Here is a 19100-nt window from a genome sequence, read left to right as displayed (position 1 = left end):
CCAAAGGCTTGAGAGCATTCAGCTGTTGCAGCACTGGAAGACTTTCTATACACGTTTAATGTCCAACATTACAGGAGACAGATGCAGGAGGAACAGTGGGTTCCTGACAAGGGTAATAATGACCTTCCATCCCTTCCAAGTCTGGTGCTGTCTGGTGCTGAGCCTAAACGCTGGGGTATGAAATAGAGCTTTGTGCAACAGGATACAGCAAGCACTGAGGAGGTCTCTTTTGTGGCTGACAACAGACAGGAGAGTGACAGGGCAAGGCAGTCTTTGCATTCTGCACAGCACTGTTCTCATGTTCAGTGTGGGTGCATTCTGTGCAAGAAAGGATTTCCCCGCTGAAGAGACCCAAACATTGTGCTAGTCAGTCCCTTTTGAGAAGAACTGTAAAAAAGAACCCTGATCTCACACATCAGAGGAAGATGACAAAACAGACACTTGCTGTACTGGAAACCACTATACAAGCAACTAGTATGACCAAACTGAGGCTGCAACCAGAGCAGGAATCACACTGTGAGTGCCACTGTCCAAAGGAACTCCACTGGCAGAAGCAGCCTCTGCACCACAGCTTTGGCTTGAACTCCTCACAACTGACCAGATGTTTCAGTATCAAAGTCCCCTGCAGAACTGAGTCACAGTCCCAAAGACATTCAGCTGCTTATATTAGTGCTGTGGGTTATGAGCCTGACAGAAGTGGGGCTTGTAGCTGAAAAGCTTTAGAATTACTCCTTTTCATCTTCTAGGGATTTACTTCGGCCTCGCTTGCGGCTGGTTTTTGGAACTTCAGCTTTCTGTGCAACTTGGGGTGCCCCTTCCTCACTGCCCGTGCTCTCGTTGTGTGCTCGTGGTGGGCGACCTCTCTTACTCCTCCTCGTTTTATCAGCTCCAACAGCAGGGAGCTTCTTGGCAGCCAGGCTGCCGGCTCTCTTCTTTCTGCCCCTGCTCAAAGGACGTTTCTTCCGCTGCTTCTTCTGCTCTTCCCTTTGGCGAATTTTGATTAGCTTCTGAAAGCTTTTGGTAGTCGTTGTATTCACATCAAACCAGTCCTGCAGGTTTAGAAAGCAACAGGTTGGTACTGATCGTGGTGGAAATACCAAATAAAGCCTATCAGGGCTTACAACATAGCTGCCTTGTGGGACAAGGTTTCCCTGAAAGGTAAGATCTGGAAAGACAACTGCCTAACAACACTCCGTTCTTTGATGTGCCTCCTTAGGTGTCACTGTGTCTCAGAGGACTCAGATTTGATTTGACATTTGCTTAGTTAAGGCACAGGAAATGCTGCAGAGCTGAACAGAGCAGCAGCAGCTTGGGACAAGGCATGTGACATGACACAACACTTACTCCCCACACTAACACATAGACCAGCTAAGTTTAATGACCCTGTTCCCAACAGGGTCAAAAGTAAAGGAAAAAGTAAAACATGGCACACATCGAGCATTTTCTTCTTAAGACACTCTCCCCACCTCCAGCATCCTGAGTTTGAGGTTCCCTCTGCCTGCCTTACCTCAGCGTGCACAGAGTTGATGTGATATTTGACCCCACTCTCTGAAGTGAACTCCTTCTCACACAGGAGACACTTGTATTTACCAGCCACAAAGTCTCCCTGGCATCAAAACAAACAAACAAACAAAATTCCATCAAGAGCTGCTGGACCAGGAGGCTGATAACCCTATAGATTTCATTTAAATTCTGCTCAGATAGAATTCAGCAATAAAAACTAGAAACTCTCATGCACAGCAGACAGCTTCAGCCACAGCAGCACTGCCATGAGTGAGCAGCTGTGCCCACAAAGCACAAAACTGCTCTCTGAGATGCCACAAGATCTCCAGCAGGGCACCTGGAAAAGCTGCTCTTGTAGCTGTGAGTTTACAGGTGGAACTGCTGTGCCATTACAAGGAATGCAGGAAGGGGCTTTCTTTCTCCTGTGTCAGTACAAGGAATGCCAGCAAGGGGCTTTCTTCTGCTCTCAGGCATTGTTTACAATGGCAACACAGGGGAGCACCCAAACTGGAATGAGGTGGTCCATAAGAGCCCCTCCGACCCAAACCATTCCATGAATCCATGAACTTGTGAGGATCTCAGATCAGCAGGTGGCAGGACAAGAGCTTGAGGGACATGGACAGTGGGGCTATGAAGAGGAAGGCTACCAACCAAGGTACATGTGCCAAGGTGAGACTTGAGTCCTGAGACACTGCCATACACAGATTCACAGCCCTGAAAAAGTAAAAAAAAAAACGAAATGTGAACTACATGCTAGCAAGAAATCACTCCTTCCTGGACAATACAGCATTATTATGTCTGGAGGCCAATCCCCAAAGTGCAAAAGAGCGGTAGAGGGAGGCAGATACCAATCCTCCACAGCCAGAAAGCTTCTGGTAAAAAGACCATTAGAAGAGTAACCTTAGTATTTATATTTCCAGTTTCTGAGCACACTTGGACATAAAAAAAGAGACTCCTGCAACAGTTACTCTCATACTCTATCAACAGCCTGACTAAAATGACAGTTTGCTTTCTGCCTGAAGTGCAACAGAGAACAATTTCAAGCAGAGCACACAGAGCAGGTCCAAGACACTTCTCCTGCACTGCTCATGTCTCTGGCACAGAGCAGGAGCACAGCACCCCAGAGCCCTGATCTCAGCAGCTTCAGAGGCCTGGCCCATGGGCAGCTCCAGGCAGCAGTGCTGGGGTACCACACTGTGCTCAGTCCCCAGCCCGGGGCCCAGAACAGGAGGCAGGAGCAGGACATGCTGCTGGGTCACTGGTGGTGACAACAGGGCTGCAATTCTGACCTTGAAAATGATGCTGTAATTTTAAATGATCATGCTAAATGATGCTGAATACTGGGGAGAAAGTGCTGGGGATAGGGGAGGGGAGGGCACAGGGAAGGCACCACATGTACACCAAACCCAGAGGGCAGCTGCCACTGACCCTTGGCTCTCTGACAGCAACCACCACATGGAGATGTCCACCACCTCTACCAGTGGGGCCATTTGTTCCCACTGGATCTGACTGGTGACAGTTTTTCACAATGCCTTACAACAAAGCTTTCCAGTCCAAGGGGTCCAGGAGAGCCAGAGAGGGACTTTGGACAAGGACCTGGAATGACAGGACAAGGGGCAATGGCTTCCCACTGCCAGAGGGCAGGACTGGATGGGATACTGGGAAGGAATCCTTCCCTGTCAGGGGGCTGAGGCCCTGGCACAGGGTGTCCAGAGAAGCTGTGGCTGCCCCATGCCTGGAAATGCTCAAGGCCAGGTTGAAAAGACCTTAAAGCTGGTCTAGTACAATGAAGAAAACTGAAGTGCTGTCCCACACAAAGTCTCTTCACTCTTGTATTTCCAACTCTACTCCTTCCTTCTGTGAATAGATTTAGATAGGAAGGCAGAGGCCTGTCATTTTTCCACTACTCAAACCTCCAAATGGACCAACTGCCCACCTGGATGAGAAAACTGTACCAGCCTGACACCAGGTTACTGGCTCTCAGGTGTTCACACACATTCCCAAAAGGATCAACCCAGGGCACTTTGATGCAAAAGACAAAAGGAGCACCCCCAGACATCCCCAAGACTCAACAGAGCCTTGATTACACTAAACAACCATACTGAGATGGAGCAGGATTTGTCTCCCACAGAGAGACCAACAGCAGTTCCAGGGTTGTGGGAAGCTGTTGGCTCATACAGAATTGAAATCTATCCCCTCTGGGGCTTCAGAAACAGTTAAAGATTACCTGATTTGGGCAGTGAACTCTTCGGTACATCTTAATCTCCGTTTTCCATTTGCACAGCACATCTTGACTAAATGTGGGCAGTCCAGGACGAGTGTATTTCAGCTGAGACAAAGATGGAATTGAGAGCTGGAGGTAAGGCTGCCTGTGCAGAATTTCCTCCTCTAGGCCGAGACAGAAGTGCTATCTCTTCTCCTACTCTAACAGGTAAACTCCCAATAACCAATGTTCTCTTGTCTCACCAACTCTCTAGAAACATAAGTGAATCTGGAAAACCCCACAATATCAGAATCTGAAACCTCCCATTGCCTTGACTACTACAATTGCTCTAAATGTCCTTACCCTGCTGAGATCCATTGTTTTCCTCTGGCTTTCACTCACAGCCTAAAGGACACTACTGGAAACTCTGAAGTCTAAAGCACTGTGAAACAGCACAGCATGTATCAGAGACTGGTAGGATTGCTGGGGCCTTACAGCATGGCAGGAGTGATCTATGACAGCCCCTGTTCCTTGTGCCCCTGGGAATTCCAGCAACAGGACTCTACAGTGATCACAGCCTGTCTGAACAAACACTGCCCCACACAACTGCTGCTGCAGAAATACTGGGGGAGAGAGAGAGAGAACAGAACCCAGGCCCCACACAACACACTGCTCTCCATGTGCCACAAACACAGCATAGATGTGGAGGTATAAACTTCAACCCTATAGAGCATTTTTAAGGCCTTGTACCTTCCGGTCATCAGGAATCAAGTCCTGCAGAACTTTTCTTTTGGGCCACTCTTTGGCCAGCTCCTCTCCTGCCAGCTCATGAAGATAGTAGATTGCCACCTTTGCAGATCTCCTCTGCACTCTGCCTGCGCTGTTTTGCTCCCGTTTCATTTCTTTCAGGTTCTCTGTTCTCTCCTCATGGAGGAAGGTGACCTGCAATGAAGGCCCAAAAAGGTGAGTCTCTTTCACTGCTTCCTATTTCAGTTACACTAAATACAGGGAATAAATGTTTTCCCAAACTCCTCATAAACAGGCTGCATCAGCTATGGTTTACTGTCACAGACACGGGACAGAAGTACATCCCCTTGGTCAGACAGACCCCCAGAACTGCTCACAGAGATCACAGTAGTGAGGCTCAAGCAGAGAGCTTCATGCAGTTGCTAGTCTTGAAAGGTATTCCATCATTCACTGTAAAACCCTCATGGACCACCAGACTGCCTGTTCTGCTCCAATGGTGAGTCCTTTAAGAGCAAAGGAAAGCATCTCACAAGTTATGTTAGCATCACTCTGTCATGGAGCCAAAGTCAGGTCATTTTCTGCTGCCATGCTGATTTACTATTAGAAACTTCATCCTAGTCATACAGAAGCAACAGCTAGCTGCTGCTAGAAGGAAACTATCAAAGACAAAATAATCCAGTGGCAGGAAAAATGCAAACATTTGTGGTCTGTAATTACCCAACAAAGGAGTAGACAAAAGCCTACACGTGTCTCAAGCCTGAGTGGCTGAAGTCCCACCCCAGTCCTCGATACCCCTGCAGGGTGCACTCACTGGCCCGTGCTTCGATCGCAGGTGGTAGACAAGGCCTGCCTTTGATCTGTAGGCTTTTCCACAGTGATGGCACTTCATAGCCATTTTCTCCAGCTCAGAAGCAGCCTTCCCACATTTTTTAATATGATATAGGTATCCCATTATGCTGGTGAAGCTGCCTGTGCAGCCCTGTCAAACAAAAGGAAAATACATGGAAGAAAACCATTCTTCAAGGGATTCCACCCCCAGTGTGAACAGGATCCACAGTTTGCTGACCAAAGTACTGGCACTCATCCTGACAGAGCAGAGACAGGCAGGTAAAAACTTTAATGTTTGTCTATTTGGACAGACAACATCTGCAACAAAGAATTGGCATTGAAATGACCGTTAAAGGTCTCTTTTAACCCAAACCATTCTATGACTCTATGCTACTCTGCCTTAAAAGCACAGCTTGGGTCTTGAAGCAAATCTTGCTCTGGCCAGCACCAGAGCACACTCAACAGCACTCTCACATTTCATGTCTATGCATACAACACTGCTGATTAATTGACACTGCTGATTAACTGACATTCTGCACAATGCAGCTTACCTCCCTTGCACACTTCAGTTTTCCCATTCGCTTCAGAACTTTCCGAAGGCGCTCTCGCTCAAGCTGTTCATCCACTTCTTCTCCCTCCTTCATAACTGGCTAAAGCACAGCAGAAAGATGAATGAAAAACACAGGATGCTCAGCATTCACAGTTCTCCTCACAGGGAATTCACTACTCACACTGGGGCAGGAAAGCTTCTAAAATAATTAAATCTCTGCAACTTAATGATTTTACAGACATGTATTTACTATAATGCTGACTTTCTGTATCTGTGCTGGTTTTGCTGGGGTGGCAGCTGGTGTGGGGCTGTGTTTTGGATCTGTGCTGAGAACTGCTGAGAGCTCAGAGATGGTTTTGCTGTTGCTGAGCAGCCCCTGAGGATACTGCAGAGCACACTGCCAACCCCAACTGACCACAAGGACACTGCAGAGCACACTGCCAACCCCAACTGACCACGAGGACACTGCAGAGCACACTGCCAGCCCCAACTGACCACAAGGATATTGCACCACCATGCTCAGCATGTAAAGCTGAGGGAAGGAGGAGGAAGGGGCAGACATTCAGAATGATGGCATTTGCTTTACCAAGCTACCACTATGTGCGATGAAGCCCTGTGGTCCCGGAGATGCCTGGACCTTCCTACCAAAGTGGTGAATGAGTTCCTTGTTTTGCTTTGCCTGTGTGCTTTATCTATTGAACTGTCTTTATCCCAGCACATGAGTTTTCTCACTTTGATTCTCTCCCCCATCCTGTAGGTGAGAGAGAGAGTGAAGGGCAGCAGGGGGCTTGGCTGCTGACTGAGGTTAAACCAAAGAGGAATTATCTTTAAAAGGAGTAAACTGACAGAAAATTATGCATCTTAAACATTTAATAGTCCTACTGTTTCCACTCAGGCTGACTAAGGTGAAGCAGACTGCTTGTAACAATCACTCATCTGTGCAGAACTACAGCTCAAGTCCCTTATTCTCTCTCTGATGGTTACTGTATATTATTTCCTACTTTACCTAATATTACACCTAGATTGAGTAAAAAGATAGAATTCAGTGACAGATCTAACCCTCAGGGCCAGAACATGATCCCTGGCCCGCATCATTTACTAACACAGCTGTAGGTTCAGAAACTGCAGTACTGGGAATCGTGCAAAAAATTCAGAGAGAATTATCTGAACTTTACACAAACTTCCAAATGACCATTTCAAAAGTTCTAATTCTTTACAGCTACAACAGGAGACATTGCCTTCTTCAAAGTAAGAGCAAAGAGGAAAAGCAGATTGTAGTATTAGTACTAATCTAGTGTTAGATTACTATTTTTAAAGTAAACAGAGATGAGAACTAATTGCTGCTTCTGCTATTTTACCTCAAATCTAGTCTGCTCTGGATGAAGAAAAACTTCCACCTTTCTAGCAAAGGGCTGAAAACTGCAGCCTAATATTTTTCCTTCTGATTGGGAATGCCTTTTATGTGTGACTTATTTCCTAAACAGAAATTGATCCCTCATTCTATGATGTTGCATGCCTAGCATCTCTGGTAACATTCCACTGTTTTTCACATGTGAAGTCTCACTGGAAAAATAACAGTTCAACTAGACTTGAGCAGCTAGAACACTGGAAAAAAGCACTCCATGTTCTGTGTCTGTGTGTAGCAGGAAGGACCAAAGCCAGTTCTGTGTCTGTGTGTAGCAGGAAGGACCAAAGCCAGTTCTGTGCCTTTGTGTAGCAGGAAAGGACCAAAGCCTGCTCTGTGTCTGTGTGTAGCAGAAAGGACCAAAGCCTGCTCTGTGTCTATGTGCAGCAGGAAAGGACCAAAGCCTGTTCTGTCTGTGTCTGTGTGTAGCAGGAAAGGACCAAAGCCTGTTCTGTGTCTGTGTGTAGCAGAAAGGACCAAAGCCTGTTCTGTCTGTGTCTGTGTGTAGGAGTAAAGGACCAAAGCCTGTTCTGTCTGTGTGTAGGAGTAAAGGACCAAAGCCTGTTCTGTCTGTGTGTAGCAGGAAGGACCAAAGCCTGCTCTGCCTGTGTCTGTGTGTAGCAGGAAGGACCAAAGCCTGCTCTGCCTGTGTCTGTGTGTAGGAGGAAAGGACCAAAGCCTGCTCTGCCTGCAGCAGTTTCAGATGCACAGCAGCTGTGTTACCTGATTGTTATGGTCTGCCATGACGTGGTATTTCATCCCTGCTAAAGACTTCAGCTGCTTCCCACAGTGCTGACATGTGAACATTTCCTAGAAGGAAGGATGTGGTACATTTAACTGTAAATTAACCAAAGCAGTGGATAACTCTTTGGGGGAAAGGAGCAGGAGAGCAGCACAATTTATTTGGGCCTGGTAACTCTCTTCAAAGAACTGATTTTACGGAGTCTAAAATCTAGTGGAACAATGAAATAACTACACCTTTGTTCACTACCCAAACCTCCTGCAAAAGGCTGGGCAAGAAGCACCAATCACTGTTCTTACAGATATATAAAGGAGTCTTGCTAAGGGACACAGTGATGAGATGAAACTGGTTTTAAATGCAACACAAAACAGGCAGGTATTTCTATCAGTAAGCTGAAGAGGAGTAAAGAGACCATTGCTCATCTCTTGTGTTCTTACCTTCCTGCAATTCAGCATATGTTTCTTCAGCCCTTCCACAGTCTTCCTCACCACAGCCCGGCACGTGGGACAGGTAACTCGGCCTTTGTTCTGAATCTCTAGAGACCACTGCTCTTCCATACTACCTGTCAAAACACAACGTTTAGAACAAAAGTCCAACACAACATTTTTCCTTTTTCCTCCTCAGATGTGCCCAGTGAACCCTAAAAAGAAACAGGTCACACGCTCCCAAACCTGTGTCCAGCTGCACCTCAACACGTGCAGCTCCTTTACAGCTCCAGGTATGGACTGTCACAAGGCACACAGCACTCACTGCCAAGGAGCATTATACAAACACCCTTGGATCTACCATTCCCTTGTAAGATGTGCTCTTCTACCTGACCAGTGGTAGAACACCTAATCCTGAGGGCCAGAACATTTCCCTCTGTTAATTTCTGTCACACAATTAGTTTAGCATGCTGAGTTAGCAGAAGTTTAGCAAACTTTTCTTTTGGCCAAAGTGTTTTCACAGTAAAATCAGCCACAGACCACCAGGGCAAGTTACTCAGCAGCCAGGGAAAAGCACCCTGTGTGGCATGGTTTTCAGTTTCTGGCCTCTTTATGAAATTCCAAGCAGAAGTCTGGAATAATCCACAAGAATTATAAATTACTGAAATGGGTTCTGGGAAGAAAGTGGTTTAGCAGCCATCTGCCTGAATTCTTACCGTAACAAGATCCACAGCCTCTCCTCTTTTCCCAATAATAACAGGCCCAGGTTGTCCCTCTTCTGGGGAAAAGTTTGTGAATCAAACAGCACTTGGTAGAAAACTGGGGTGTTTAATAAGTGCTGTAATTTACAAACACCAAGTTATTCCACTCACTGAATCAAGGCTAATTTTATTTTTCTAGGACAGATTGCTTGGGTCTCTGGCTCCCAGGATAGGTGATCTGGCAGCAACAGCTACGGAGTTTTTCCTGCAAACATATTCTGCTGAGTAAAAACGATAACTGTTTTAATGCGTTTAATAATGCAACTATTTTAACAGGCTTTTGTTCAGTTCAAAAAGTGATTCCTCTTTCACTGTTACACTCTGCAATAGCCAAAGCACGTGGAGCTACACTCAGGCAGTGTGCAGTCCTTTCAGTCCTACTGTGTAGTACTGACACAGTGCCAGGCCAGCAGCCAGCTCCTCCCTGCCAACAGTACAGTGAACTGCTGAATGGAAACACCAGAAGCACAGCTCTGCTCAGATTCAAATCCTAGAATCACATTTATCTTTTATCTGCTTCATGAGCAACTCCTAGCTACTGCCTCTTCTTACCTGCGTCATAGGTTTCTGGCTCTTTCCGAACACTGTGGTGTTTTGTTCTGGAGTTTTGTTTTGCTCCAGTTTGTTGGTTTTTCCCTGTTATAACACAAACAAGACAAGCCAAAATAGTCAGTTCTGCTAGCTTTCTTACAATAAAAACCAGATTTTTATTGCTAGAAGGCTGCCATTTAAGTCTGCTCTCTCAAAGTTATTCAGAGATGTTCAATGCTTTTTTTTTAAAGCAATGTCAAGGTTATGTTTCCTACCCCCTTTCAAGATCTATTTCTAGTGGCAGGCATTAGTCCCACTCAAACACTTGTGAGTTCTATGGCTGTTCCCACTCCAAGCTCAGGGGATGTGAACTCTCCACACTGACACATCCTTTGTGCAGTTTGACTGAGTCCATCTGATGATAACCATGGGGAGTCTCATTGCTCTACTCATTCCAGTCTTCTTTAGACTAAAACACTCTTATTGTTTCAGCATGGGTTATGCTGCTTGCTCTCATCTCCCTGTCCTCTTCAGCTGTCACACACATTTCCTGCACCTCAGTGCCTGTTCCTGGAAACAGCACTCCATGGTGGCCCTGCATTAGAGCAAAAGAATTACTTCACACGTCTAATTACTTCACAGTCTACATTCCTCCTCAAAGCTCTCAGTCTAACATCTGCCTTCTCAAAAAACCACTCTGACACTGCTAGTCCCCAGTGAGCTTTTGATCTGCTATGGATCTTGAATCCTCTTCTGCAGCACTGGCTCCTGGGAGGCTGCTCGTTGTTTTTCAGCTGTGACAGTTTTTTCCCAAACAATATCATCTTTAATTTTACACTGTTCTCTGTTCTATTTTTAAATTGTTTCTCTGTTGTTGACACCACTTTCACTTTTAGCCTTTTCTCCAGTACACTTGCTGTCACTTTCAGCTATGTGCTGTCTACATACTTCCATCCTTGGTGACAGAAACAACAGCCAGAGTTGAATACAGAGACCCTCCATGAACCATCTTTCTACACTCCTATTTCACTGGGCTAGTGACCTCATTGTAGAAGGCTGTCAGGCTGATTTAAGCGTGACTGGCCCTGCATGAATCCATGCTGATTACTCCAAATCCCCATCTTGTCCTTCATGTGTTTGGAAATGCTTTCCAGGATGATTCTCTCCATCAGCTTCCCAAGGACTGAGGTGAGGTAGACTGGCCAGTAGTTCCCCAGATCTTCCTTCTTTCTGTCCTTGAAGATACAATTGGTATTTTGTCTCTTCCAGCCTCCAGGAACCTCTGCCAGTTGCCATCACCTTTCAAAGATAATCAAGAGTGGCCTCACAATGACATCAGCCAGCTCTCAGCACTCAGTGCACCCCGTCAGGCCCTCTGCGGCTCAGAATCATAAATTGTTTAGGTTGGAAAAGCCCTCCAAGATCATCAAGTCCAACAGTTCCGCCAGCGCTGCCAAGGCCACTGCTAACCCATGTCCCCAAGTGCCACATCCACACGCCTTTCAAATCCCTCCAGGGAGGGGCACTGCACCACTGCTCTGGGCAGCTGTGCCAAGGCTGGACCGTCCTTCTGGGGCAAAACATTGCTCCCAGTATCACATCTAAGCCTGGTGCAATTTGAGGCCATTTCCCCTTGTCCTGTCACTTCCATGGAAGCAGAGCCTGTCTCCTCCTGTCAGGGACTTGTGCAGAGCCACAAGGTCCCCCCTGAGCCTCCTTTTCTCCAGGCTGAGCCCCTTCCCAGCTCCCTCAGCCTCTCCTGGGGCTCCATTCCCTTCCCAGCTCCGTTCCCTTCCCTGGACACGCTCCAGCCCCTCCAGGACTCTCCTGGCAGGAGAGGCCCAGAGCTGCCCCCAGCACTGGAGGAGCCCCAGCAGTGCCAGCACAGGGGACGGGCACTGCCCTGGCCCTGCTGCTACCCCAGAGCTGGCACAGCCCAGCAGCCACTGGCTGCCTCTTGCCCACCTGGGCTTGTGTTGAGCCTCACTTGACCAACACTCACAGGACTTTTCTCAGCCCCTCTGCCCCAGCCTGGAGTGCTTCATGGGGTTACAGTGACCCCAGGGCAGGGCCTGGCACTTGGCCTTGCTGGCTCTCACACTGCTGGCCTTGGCCCATCATTCCAGCCTGTCCTGTTTCCTCTGCAGAGCCTTCCTGCTCTCCAGTAGATCCACATCCTAATCCACTTGGTGTCATCTTCAAACTTACTGAAGGTGCACTCAGTCCCCTCATCTAGACCATCAACAAAGATATTAAACTGGACTGCCAAGTACTGGGCTCTGGGGAAGACAACTGGTGACTGGCCCCAGATGGATGTCACCCCTTGGCTCTGTGGGCCCAGCCACCCAGCCAATTTTCCACTCAGCCAAGAGAGCCTCTGTCCAAGCCATGAGCATCCAGTTTCTCCAGAAGAATTATGTGGGAAATGGTGTCAAAAGGCTCCACTAAAGTCCAGGTAAATGACATCACCACAGCCTTTCTCTCATCCATCACCTTGTCATCCAAGAACATCAGGTGAGTCAGGCAGTACCTGCCATTCTGCCGGGCCTGATCACCATGCTGTCCTGTAGATGCCCCATGACAGCACCCCAGATAATGTGCTCCATGACCTTCCATGGCACCAAGGCCAGAGCCACAAATGTGCCTGTGGTTTCCCAGATCCTCCTTCTGAGCCTTCCTGCAGATGGGTGTAACCCAGGCTAACCTCCAGTCTTCTCAGACCTTTCCACCTAACCAAGACTACAGAAAAATGATTGGGTAAATCCAGTTTAAGCTCCCCTGCTCTGAGGAGCAGTGCACCCACAGCTTCCCTGGTCTCCCCTTTGCTGTTCATGTACTTGTAGAATCCTTTCTTATTGCTGTTCATATCCCTTCAGATTCAACTCCAGGCTGGCTTTGGCTTTCCTAACCTCATCCTTGCGAGACTGGACAGCACATGTACACTTCTGTGTCACCTGCTCCTGCTTTCACCACTTGCACACCTTCCTTTGCACCTAACCACTGACTGACAAACCTTCTGAAGGAATGAAAGGCCTCTGGTGTCACACATTTCTCCCCTTGGTCTTTGTGGCAATAAAAAAGTGTTTGGGTTTGACTTCCTCTTAACATACCCATACTGCTGTTATCAGCTACCCAATCTCCAGATGTTTACAAGCAATGTATCAGATTATTTAGTCTATAATCCTTTGGGAAACTGAAATATGCAGACTGGCCTATACTTCCCATCATTTCCTTCCTCCCTCCCTTTGTTGGACTTCTAAAACAGATTGAAATCAGACCACCTCCCACTGATGAAACAGACACTAGTCAATGGCTTCCTAGAACAAAACATTCAGAATCAAAAACAGAGTTTGAAGACTCCAGATGTCATTTGGGCAGGCAAGTCAAAGCACCTAATTAGGAATTACAAGTTATTTGTATTACCCGAAATCTTCTGCTTCTTCTTGGGAGAGTCTTTAACATCTTTGCCTTCCCTTTGCTCAGATTTCCTCTTGCCTTTCAACAGTACTTCTCCTGATAAGTAAGAACAGATATGCTTCAGTCTCAGTATTCAGTCTGGATAACAGCCTTGAGTCTACTGCTGCCTCATCTGGTCCTTGTATTCATTACTTATTAAAAAACAACCAAAATAAAAGTAGTTCTTGTGAGGCACCTGGGCACCAGTGAAGTGGACATCACCTTCTCACTCAGCAACACTGAAGCAGCCCATGGCCCACAGTACTATGATACAGCAGATGTGGAAGAAACAGTGCCACAGCAGGGCCTGGAAAAACAATCCTCAGGAAAAGAGGCAGAAAGCACTAGGTTATGTGACGGAAACCTCACCTGCATACACACAAAAAGGAGCATACAGAAACTCAAATCGTGCCTGCCCTTTCCAAACCTATCAAAATCTTGTCTCCATGAATACAGATGAGCACAGAAGCACAATAGTAGGCAGGGAACACCAATTAGAGACTTAAAGAAACAGATAGCTTCCTCCTGAGCCTGTCCCAGGAGACCCACAAGGAAAAGTCAGTGGGAACCCCTCCCTGCAGCCCCCTTTGGGAGGGGGACAGTGAGAAGGGAGAGCGTGGTGTTACCACCTGGGGTTATGCAGCACCTGGGATCTGAGTGGAGAACAATTCAGGATTACGCAGGACTAGGATGATCAGGAGTGGTATCAAAGGGAGGGAAAGGGACAGAATTACCCATCAAGTGTGGGAAAATAGAGGTGTAAGAGGATAGCAAAGAACACCTGCTTGTAAATAGGTGACTGGTCAGTATACAAATCTTGTCATGTCAGACAGCAAGCAGGGTCTGTGAGTACGAGCCTGTCTGTAAGGAGGTCTTCACCTGCCCCTGGCATGGCTCTACAGGGGCCAGTGCATCCCTGGCCCAGCAACTGAGGAGCCTGGGATCCAAAGGTCAGGCACAGAGCAGATGGAGTGTACAAGGATGGAGGCTGCTGGTGCTGTTTGTGTGCATGCTGATCTGCGTGGCTCCCGCCCATGTCTGCTGTAGGTTTGTGTTGCTCCCACAGGAATACTCAGTCTGGCTAGTGACTGCACCTGGGCTGTGCAGCTACAGCAATCTCACTTCTATCAAGCTACCAAATTTGCCTCTCCCCTCAACAGAATAAAATATGGATCCTGACTTAGAGGTAAAAAGGAAGTGCATTAAAGAAGATTGAAGTTTTGACTCTCTGCCACATAAGAAGTTTCGAAAACAGCTCCTAGGCCAGGAAATCTGAATGTTCCTGCAACAACCCAAACCAGACCCATTTCAAATCAGAAAATTTTAACTGACAAATGTGAGAAAATGAAGACATCCTTAAAAAATAATAATCTACCAACCACAAAAGCTGTATCTAATCCCAAATACTACTGAATGATCCCCTTTGCCACATCTTTAATGTTGACGGTTCTATTTTTAAAGCTCTTCAAGCTTATTTCTGATATGATTGGTGTAACCCTTACCTCTTCTACAGATAGAACTGAGTTCAGTCACAAAATGATTACTTTAATAGACAAGGGACTCAAAAGGAACTGCATAATATCAGAGAACTGTACCTGTATTTGTGCAGTGGCAAAAGTTCATTTCTTCTAATACATGAGCAGCACCAGCAAACTTGTAATTTTTGGCTGAATTGCAGCATGCCTTTCATGAGCAAACTAATTTCTCACTGAAGAACCAGAGAGAAAACCAGTTTTGCCTTGGACCACCAGTGATAATTACCCTTTTTATCTGAGGATTTGCTCACGCTGTTTTTCATCCCTCTCATTTCCAGCCAGTAAGCAGGCCTGCGAATGGTGCGCTTGCTCCGGGGCTCTGCGCTCCCGTTCACTGGGGAGGCCGGGGAGATGGTGGTGACTGTGTCCTCAGAGTCACTGTTCACTCCCACCACAGCAGCTTCCACCTCCTCAGCTGGCTTAGACCTGGAAAACATCCGGTCACATTCCTGCATGTATGGATGCATACTAGTGCACAATCACAATAAACCTGACAGACAACATCCTTCTCATCCTCCCAAGTATTCTGAAAATGAATAACACAATTCACTGAATCTCCTGAGTTTTGGGACCTGTAAAGTGCCAGCAAGATAAAACACTGTCCTCAGTGTTGGTTTTCAGTACATCTTTTTGATAATGACATTAGTGAGATCTCAAGAGGAACAGAAAAAAATATTCCTCCTACCTCAAACTTTCAACTTTAGAAGCAGGAGTAAGTGAATCTTAATTTTACAATATGCATTTATCCCTGGAATATAAGAATATTTCTGTAGCCCATCATTACAAAAGAGACATTTTCCATCCCACAAAGGGCAAGATCTCCTTCAGCCTCTACTCCCAGAATCAGGGGTGGCACTACTCAATTAAAGATTTTGTGCCAGTAAGAATTTTAACTAGCGAGGCTTTCAGCAATGAAGACAACTTCCAACCTACAAACCACACTACATTAAGACACTTTAGACTAATCAGCAGCACTGAAATTTTTTCCTAGAGATCAGAGGGAACTTTGCTTCACTGTTCCAAAGTATTTCTCTCAGGCCTTGAAATGCCTGAACATCTACATTCCTGTACACGACAGGAAACTGAATGAGGTGTCCAAGAAACACAGAGTATCTATTCTCTGGGCAAATACCACTTACATGAAGGAGAAACAAAGGGAACACAAACAGTTTGCAATGTGTCCCATTGCTACTGTAATTCCCAACTGAAATAAGTAGATCACTCGAGTGAATGATGACTGTGATGGCCATCGTGTCCATACTCTGAGCTGTGGAGCTCACCTTCAACACATCAATCCAGGAACTGATAAGGGGGGATGCTGAGGGCACCAGGTCAGGTCATTACATACTATGTTTCAGGAGGTACTGCAGAAGCATGGGGAGAGGCTTGCTCAAATTAAAGTCTTTAAGTTGCAATCACACCCAAAATGCATACATTTCAGAGCACCATTTGGTTTTGGACTCAAAATATTTATCTTCACAATGCTAAAATAGTTTAAAAAAATAAATGAAAGCTAATACACACTGAAGTGCCAGAAAAGCACTTTTCCTACAAACCGGTAAGTGAAGCCAGCTGAGACTCTCAACACATTAATTAAAATTGTTGCAACTCTTAAAATTCAGAATATTCTCAGCTTTTTTCTTGCCTTCAATCAAACTAGACAAAAACCATTCACATACTTTTTATTTCCTAAGGACTTCTTGAGCTTCTGCTGTCTGTGATGTCCAGTCCTGGTGTCCTAAAAAGGCAGAACAATTCACATTAGCAGCATCATTTGTTTTCTTTTAGCATGTTTCACTATGCAGCCAAGTACAACCATCTGCACATCACTTTGAGGATGTGCATTCACCACTCTTTGAAAAACAAATAACTGTTTTCTGCAACTAGAAGAGCTCAACCTTTCCAACTCCAGTGGAATTGGACTGGAATCAAACCAGGGATGAGCCCTTCCACACATCCCATATGAAATCTTTCACCTGCAATGGTGGAGTGTTCTTTGTCTCCAGTACATTCACCCATATATTTTTTCTGCCTATACTTTATCACTTGATGACAAATATTTTAGATACTCATTTGCTAGCTTTTACACAGTACTTGCTTTTCCTTAATGAAGTAATTCTTCCATTTACCCTGCCAAGAACCTTGTTTCTGGTCTCCTTCATGCCCTCCTTTTTATCTTGTTTTATCATACCCCATCAGCTGCCCAGATGTTCATGTTATCCACATCAAAGAATCCTTTTTTTCTTATTTAACAAAGATTTTTTTTGTCACTTATCAATTGCTGTGCTCCTATTAAGACATGCAATTTAACACATCTTTGTAAAAGTATGTGCACAAGTCAGCCGAACATGTCATTTGCTGTGAGCTGCTCCTAGTGCGTGGACAAACACGAACCACCACCTTCTTCCAAATGCTAATGATTGAATGCCATTCTTCATTAGAAAACTCAGGAAAAAACCAGTAGTTATACAGACTAGAGAATAAAAATCACTGCCCAGTGGAAGCATGAAGAATACCAAAACTGTAACCCAGGGAACAAAGGTAGTATTTTGCCATAAACAGAAACTGGCTAAGGAACTGGAAGAACCAAAAAAAATCACAGAAAAACCAACAGCCAAAACAAAACAAAACAAAACAACACCATGAAAAAACAAAAAAATCCAATTAAACAAAACAGAAAATTACAGACAAAAAAAGAAAACAGACAAAAAAAGAAATTATGGCTAATTACCTATCTTCTTTATAGAAAGATGTGATTCACACTATCAATCATGAGACGCCCCAAGCACCAGTTAAGAAGTTCAGAAGCAGGCACTAATATCAATACACGAATGATTAAACTGTGCCTATGCCCTCCAGCCCCAGAGTCTCCTCATAGAAACATTAGGGAAGCAGCAGGAGAAAATTCACAACTGCTTGATCAAAGACTTCACAATCAAATCTTGCCTCCTTGGAAGTGAAGTCAATTGGATGTTTGTATTTGCATTATTTACACCCAAAGGGCAGCGTCAACAGCATTGCCTGGGAAATCTCTACATGAGTGGAGAAGCAGACAGAAGCTATGAAGTTATAATGGTAAAAACGAATAAACAGGCAGGCAGAGTCTGCTGCAATTCACTGGCTTAATCTAGGATTAGAAGAACCGAAATGACAAACATGGCACGTGTATCAAGATTCATGGGGTTTTCATAACTAAAAAATTTTGCATAAGAGTGAAGATTACTATGAAGAATTTCAGTGGCAGTTAAGGATCTGCAATAAAAAAGGAGAGTGAAAATGATGTGTCAGGGTTTCCTCTCTGAGAAGTTAATAACAGCAATTAAGAAGGAAACATCTATAGAAACTGGTGTTTAAGTTCTGCGTGTTTTTTCATTTAAACACTTCCTACTTAAAAAACAGAGACCTAATGTATGCAGGAATGCCCAACGGCTGGACATAAAGAAAACAGAAAAGTCATGTTCCTTGCACAGGTGAGAAAAAGTGAAACAGAGCCTGAAAGGGCGGGGAGTGGTGGATTCCGTCTGCCTGCGGCCTGCGGGCCATGCCGGTGACCCGGAGCCAGGCTGGAGACAGCATCCAGGCGGCAGGACGGAGCACAAGCACAGCACCGCAACTCCCCGCGGCGAGAGCTGGCACGGAAACTGGAGGTGATTGAGGTGCCAGCAGGGACACCGGGCATCCTCAGGGCCCGACCGTCCTGCGAGGAGCGGGAGGGCTCGGTATCGTCTGGGGAACTCCCTGTTCCAGCCCCGCGTTCCCGTTCCTACCCGCGCACTCCATCAGCCAGGTCCTCCTGCAGCGAAGGCATTTCGGACAAAGCGCAGCCCCGGCGCCAGCAGCGCCCGCTCAGGGCTCCTGCCCGCCCGCCTCGGGCCGAACAGAACCGGCCCGGCCCCAGGCCCCAGCAGCGCCCGCTCAGGGCTCCTGTCCGCCTCGGGCCGAACAGAACCGGGTCCGGCCCCAGACCTGGCCTTCGGGCGCAGAGGGGCGGCTCCAGCCGCTGCTCTCCGGGAGCCCGGAGCGCTCCCGCTCTTAGCCCGCTCAGGGCCGCTCACGGCGCCGGGCCAGGCCCCACAGCCCCACCGGCTGGCCGGGAAGCCGGCTCGCTCCCGCTATCCCGACGTCGGAACCCATCTCGCGGTGACCCGCGGAGCAGCCAGGCTCTCGGGGGCAGCCGCCGGTAGCATCGCTGAAAAGACCGCGGGCACTCACCGAGCCTCCGCCGCTACTACCGCCCCGCATGGTGCCGGTGCCGCCGCCACGTCAGCGCCACGCCCGCCCGCGCGGCCCCGCCTGCCGCTCCCGGCCGGCCCTGGCAGCGCTCCCAGCCCCGCCGCGCTGCTGCTGCTGGTGTGGCGCGCCCGGGGCCGTGCCGGGCCGTGCCAGGCCGAGCAGCGCCGGGAGGCCGCGCGGG

At 47.0% G+C, this 19100-nt stretch overlaps 1 protein-coding gene across 1 annotated transcript; it reads right to left on the bottom strand.

Moving 5' to 3' along the window:
• Positions 1-238: 238 nt before the first annotated feature.
• Positions 239-18983, bottom strand: ZNF512 (zinc finger protein 512). The gene is made up of 14 exons (XM_054293472.1): positions 18899-18983; positions 16366-16424; positions 14913-15112; positions 13119-13208; positions 9717-9800; positions 8416-8540; positions 7960-8046; positions 5833-5931; positions 5265-5432; positions 4457-4648; positions 3731-3832; positions 2155-2217; positions 1508-1606; positions 239-1049 (listed from the first exon to the last, which is right to left on the bottom strand). The coding sequence occupies exons 1-14, from the start codon at positions 18926-18928 to the stop codon at positions 726-728; spliced, it is 1722 nt and encodes a 573-aa protein (XP_054149447.1). The 5' UTR covers positions 18929-18983; the 3' UTR covers positions 239-725.
• Between the last annotated feature and the right edge of the window lie 117 nt (positions 18984-19100).

This window comes from Melozone crissalis, unplaced genomic scaffold (assembly GCF_028551555.1).
Source record: "Melozone crissalis strain CALT ecotype California unplaced genomic scaffold, PUWL_Pcris_2 ptg000150l_1, whole genome shotgun sequence".
Classification (NCBI taxonomy): domain Eukaryota; kingdom Metazoa; phylum Chordata; class Aves; order Passeriformes; family Passerellidae; genus Melozone; species Melozone crissalis.
The sequence above is the reverse complement of the archived record's forward strand: the minus strand, read 5'-3'. Positions and strand labels throughout refer to the sequence as shown.

What these genes read in the sequence shown, in the direction of transcription:
- ZNF512 (XM_054293472.1), bottom strand. Translation starts at nt 18,928, where the DNA reads ATGCGGGGCGGTAGTAGCGGCGGAGGCTCG. An exon ending in AAGTCCTTAGGAAATAAAAA is followed by an intron (nt 15,113 to 16,365) that starts GTATGTGAATGG and finishes GATGTTTTCCAG; the next exon opens with GTCTAAGCCAGCTGAGGAGG. An exon ending in GCCAGAAACCTATGACGCAG is followed by an intron (nt 8,541 to 9,716) that starts GTAAGAAGAGGC and finishes GTGTTTTGACAG; the next exon opens with GTAGTATGGAAGAGCAGTGG.